This window comes from Malus domestica, chromosome 01, assembly GCF_042453785.1.
Source record: "Malus domestica chromosome 01, GDT2T_hap1".
Taxonomy (NCBI): domain Eukaryota; kingdom Viridiplantae; phylum Streptophyta; class Magnoliopsida; order Rosales; family Rosaceae; genus Malus; species Malus domestica.
Genome location: NC_091661.1, coordinates 9,553,510 through 9,559,126, shown reverse-complemented (window position 1 = coordinate 9,559,126; position 5,617 = coordinate 9,553,510). Strand labels below are relative to the sequence as shown.

Below are 5,617 nucleotides of genomic sequence, written 5' to 3'. Positions count from 1 at the left end.
CTAGATTGCTTTGGTCACTAGTGTGGATAAGTATGTAAATGGATAGGGATAGGGAAACAAACACAAGATGTACGTGGTTCACCCAGATTGGCTACGTCCACGGAGTAGAGGAGTTCTCATTAATTGTGAAGGGTTTACACAAGTACATAGGTTCAAGCTTTCCTTTAGTGAGTACTAGTGAATGATTTAGTGCAAATGACATCCGGAAATATTGTGAGAGAATGATCTCTATTTATAGAAAAGAGTTTCTAATTTCATTCTGACATTGACACGTGTCGTGTTGTGATTGGCTTTTTATGTTGACACGTGTCGCGCTATGATTGGCTTCTGATGTCGACGTGTGTCGCGCTGTGATTGGCCTCCTGGTTGGAGGGAAACTCTTCTGGGTCCTTGACGGTATAACGTTGACCGGTGCTCAATAGTTTCAGGATTGGTCAAGTATGGTACAAACATTTTTAATTTTGAGTTCAATATATTGAACTTAATTATGAGTATGTTTCCTATAAGAAGAAATGACTCACGGTAATTCCAGTGGCAATAGTGTAATCAAACATAAAATATGAAAGAAATGGTTGGGTATCATCGATCTAGTTTGTCCAATTTTTTGTCAACTTAAGTTATTTGACACACTTTAAAATGTAATACCATCATTTTCTTGCCTAAAAACCCTTAACATTTCATATAGGTTGCGAATCCAACATCTAAGTCCAAAGTTAACTCTGTACACTATTTCTTTATGAAAAACATATCAATCTACTCTCCAATGTGTATCACATGTAAGTAACGTGACTTAAATTGCCGGAAAGTTGAATATAGTAGCTTCGAATCTAATAATAGAGATGTAATTGGCAGATTTTTATAATTCAATGACTGATTATTTAGGGACCTCATTCAAGTGATAATTCAGAGACTAAATTGATAGTTCACCATATTTAATATATGGAACTCACCTCTATCAATCTCAAACCGCACTGTGACAATAGTGTGACACAAATCAAACTCACGTGACTGATTTTTATGTACAATTAAGCATCAAACTCATATACAAGAGATTTTTGAGTGTGTCAGGAATACGGGGTGAATTCCACATGTTATTATATGATTGGAGGAATTTTTATTTTTTTTCAAGTATCCCTCAATTATATTGTAATATGTAGCGTTCCACTCCGTGTTCTAAAAAATCTCATCTCATCTACCTCCACCTCCGTAGTAGGCGTCAAAAGAGTAAACAAATCAAAGTCAAGGTGTTTCATACCTTCCACGCTGTTTACAATAAATGACAAACATGTCAACTTGTTAGTAGATGGTACTTGATATTAATGGTGGCATTTTTAAATCGGCGGTGGCTATGTTGGTATGTGTCTTGTGCTTGATTATCGAGGTTCTAGTTGTGGTGGGTAGAATTAGGAATTACAAATGGGAGCTCAAGTACGAGTACAAGTCCCCTGACTGCTTCAAGAAACTGGTTATAACCATCAATGGCAGAAGTCCTGGACCAACCATACATGCTCAGCAGGGCGACACAATCATCGTTGAGGTTACTAACAGTTTATGGACAGAAAATACCGCCATACATTGGCATGGAATCCGACAGGTACGTACCTACTACGCAAACAATTATCCGTTTTGTTTGGTTTATCTGTGCTTCTTCCTTAAGTTTCTCTTGTGACGTTGAGGTTTCCTTAGAAAGAAATAGAAAGCAATATGAATGACCTGTGTATATTTGTGTTTTTGGTTGCAGATTGGAACACCATGGAGCGATTGATCACTCATATATTTCATGCATTTGTACCATACATTTCTAAAGTCTTTGTGATGTTTTTGTGTTAAAATTGTAGCATTTTACCTTACCTTGTGTTAATGTGCAGTTAAATTTATTTTAGGATCACTTTCAAGCAAAATGGAGAAAATGAATTAATAAAAACAAATAAGAGAAATGGAAGTGGAGCTTGTCTCCACGGGGTGATGTTTTGAAAGGATCATTGCCTTATTGTTTAAAGCAACAGAAAACAGATAAGAAAAAGAGGGAAAGGCACACGGGACAGACTGGCAGACAAAGAAGAGTGGAAGGAAAAGAATAAAAGAATAGAAAAGAAAGGGCAGAAGGCACACATAAAGAAGGGAGCACGGCAGAAACAAGAGAAGGGGGAGGGAGCAAAAAGAATAAAGGCAGAGAGGACAAAGATGATGGACTGACAGAAGGAAATAAACAAAAGGAAAAGAATAAGAAATGGGGGACACGAACAGAAGATGACAGAGAGGAGAGAGAAGCACGGCAGAAAATAAAAGGGGGAAAAAGAGTGCGGTGCGCGGGGAGAAGCAGAAAGGCAGAGGAGAGGAAGTGAGGAGCAGAAAGCAAAAGGAACGGAGAGCTCGTCTTGCAAAAACGGGTGTCTTCTTTCTTTGTTATTTTTTTATGGATAATTTCTTATGTATTAATACAAGTATGTGTAACTAATTTATTTTGCTAGAGTGAAGCCATGAGCCGCAACATGAATATGTAGATTTCTCTTTCAATTGCTTAAGTGTTGTTACATGCTTGCTTTGATATTTTCAATCACTGAATTAAACTATCTATGTACCTTGATGCTTGATCACCATTAGGATGCTTAGAAAAGTTATCGGATGCAATTTTGAACGAATGTCACGTTAAAATTGATTGTGCTTCTTGTGATTGAGGATTGTACTCTCCTAAGGTAAATATCATACTCTTAGGGATTACATGGTTTAACAAAGGGATTTTCATCAAGATTAATGAATCATTATGTTTATATTTAATCCAAATGTCATGGATAAATTGCATGTAGTGGTATGCGTTTTAGCTTGAATGTCACAAGTAAAACATACACAAGGAAAATCCAACCTTCAAAGTATGTGTGTTTTCAATTATTTAAGCAATTGGAAGAGCTACGTAGGAGTGTTGTTGGTAAAGGTTGAACTCTAGCATATTGTCAATCTATTTTTCTTCAATCATTTATTTTATCTTGAATTTTCTCATTTACTTGTTTTGTTTAGTTGAATCATTATTCCTATAAACCAATTCCCATTTTAGATATTTGTTTAAGTCACATCCAATAGTATTTAGTTTCGTCAAATTAGTGTAATTCTTAGAGTAAAAGTAGCATAATTCACAAAAACTCGTAAATTGTTTATATCAGTCCCTGAGGAGATCGACCTTGCTTGAGCCATTCTATACTACAAACACTTGTTCTCTTGCAAGAATTTTCTATGGTTTAACCCTTTGTTTTACAAGTGGTTAAATCGCTATCAAGAAATTGGCGCCGTTGCCGGGGACTGTGCCAACAGTTCCCGAGCTTTTGTGTTTATTTTTCTTATGCTTATGTTTATGTCTTATTTTTATTAATTATTAAATTTAAAAAAAAAAACAGCAATTAATTTAGTTGAGTTTTGATCTTTGATTAAGCCCATTGATGGTGAATTTAACTTTGGTACCGTAATAATGCTGTATATTTTCGTTAGAAATCTGTTTATGTATCCCTTTCACAAATTTCTATTCTAAATCACGTATTAAAAAAAATAAAAATAAAAATAAAAAGGTCATGAAGCATCAAGTTGAAGTCTTTAAAAGCTAACTTTTCTATAGTTCACAGCTTTTAGTAATTATTCAAGTCTATGCAGAATGATGCATATAGCTCCGTTGGGTAAATCAATGGCTTTTATTTTTATATTGCTCTTGTTCAAATCAGTGAATGTGTGGTGTGAGATTTTTGTCTTTGTTTAACTAACTAGTGGTTGCTAATTTGCATAAATTGTGTTTTTGATTCATCTAGGTTTACTTACTTTCTTTTCCTTTTTGTTGCTTAGTTAGTTTCTGTTAAGTTTTATTTTATTTTACTTTTATTTTTATTGTGGCTTAATATTTCTGTTGTTTGTTCAGGTGTAGTATATGGTGATTGGAACAAGGTCCAAGAATCAAGTGCTTATTCCTTACGACCCTGAACCAGAGAGAGTGCAAGGAAGTTAGCTAGAGAAAAATATTTAGCACAAGATTCCAACCTTGGTGATACTTTTCTTAAGGATTTGTTCCATGATCCTGATAGCAGCACATCTATTTTCCAACCTTTGGCACCAGTTGCACACATGGCCCTAGCCTTACCTGCAGCAGGTCAACCTTTAAGGAATTCATTGGCAGCGAGAATCAATGCAGTGCCAAGTTGCATTATATATCCAGATGTGGAAGATGGGACAACCTTTGAAATCAAACCTCACATCCTCAACATATTGCCATCCTTTCATGGGTTGCCAAACAGTGATCCCAACATGCATTTGGCTGATTTTATTGAGGCATGTGACAACACCATAATCAGAGGTTTCTCTATCAAGTTACGTTTGTTCCCGTTCTCTTTGAAGGACAAAGCCAAGGCGTGGCTGCATTCTCTGCCTGCCAATAGCATTACAACATGGACAGAATTGCAAGAAAAATTTCTCAATAAGTTTTTTCCTTCTTCCAAGACGCTTGCACTCAAGAAAGAGATATTGGCTTTCGCTCAAAAGCCAAACGAGTCTTTCCATGAAGCTTGGGAACGGTATAATGAGATGTACACAAAATGTCCTCATGCTGAGTTTGATTCTAACCTTCAAATGAACATATTTTATGATGGTCTCAATGCCACCACCAAGAGTCAAGTGAATGCATCTGCTGGAGAGTCGTTAATGTCAAAATCAGCAAGGGAAGCATTTGAGTTATTTGATATGATGGCTTCTGAATCCCAACAATGGACAGAAGAACAAACACAAAATAGGGGAGTTTTTGAGATTTCTCAGAGTTCTCCTAATGTTTCTGCTCAAATTGCTAAAATGGAAAAGAATTTTAATGCCAAGTTTACTGCCTTAATGCAGGTCTCTTCCATGTCCAATGCCCAAGAAGCGTGCATCATTTGTAGTGAGACAACTCATGACATCACTCAATGCCCCAACAAGGATAGCTACCCTGAGCTTATGCAAGAGCATGTGAATAACAACAACAACAACAACAACAACAAAGCCTTTTCCCACTAAGTGGGGTCGGCTATATGAATCCTAGAATGCCATTGCGCTCGGTTTTGTGTCATGTCCTCCGTTAGATCCAAGTACTGAAGTCTTTTCTTAGGGTCTCTTCCAAAGTTTTCCTAGGTCTTCCTCTACCCCTTCGGCCCTGAACCTCTGTCCCGTAGTCACATTTTCGAACCGGAGCGTCAGTGGGCCTTCTTTGCACATGTCCAAACCACCGGAACCGATTCTCTCATATTTCCTTCAATTTTGGCTACTCCTACTTTACCTCGGATATCCTCATTCCCAATCTTATCCTTTCTCGTGTGCCCATACATCCCACGAAGCATCCTCATCTCGGCTACACCCATTTTGTGTACGTGTTGATGCTTCACCGCCCAACATTCTGTGCCATACAACATCGCTGGCCTTATTGCCGTCCTATAAAATTTTCCCTTGAGCTTCAGTGGCCTACGACGGTCACACAACACGCCGGATGCACTCTTACACTTCATCCATCCAACTTGTATTCTATGGTTGAGATCTCCATCTAGATCTCCGTTCTCTTGCAAGATAGATCCTAGGTAGCGAAAACGGTCACTTTTTGTAGGACGTACTGCATAATGTG

At 37.4% G+C, this 5,617-nt stretch overlaps 1 protein-coding gene and 1 non-coding gene across 2 annotated transcripts; one reads left to right on the top strand and one right to left on the bottom strand.

Annotated features, from left to right (window-relative positions):
* Positions 1-4,101: 4,101 nt before the first annotated feature.
* LOC139195376 (uncharacterized) lies at positions 4,102-5,019 on the top strand. Its single transcript, XM_070820887.1, has one exon. It carries the CDS (start codon positions 4,102-4,104, stop codon positions 5,017-5,019), a length of 918 nt encoding a protein of 305 aa, XP_070676988.1.
* On the bottom strand, positions 4,480-4,586 carry LOC114826853 (small nucleolar RNA R71). Its single transcript, XR_003775861.1, has one exon. It is a non-coding gene; the product is annotated as a small nucleolar RNA R71 (small nucleolar RNA).
* Positions 5,020-5,617: the final 598 nt, after the last annotated feature.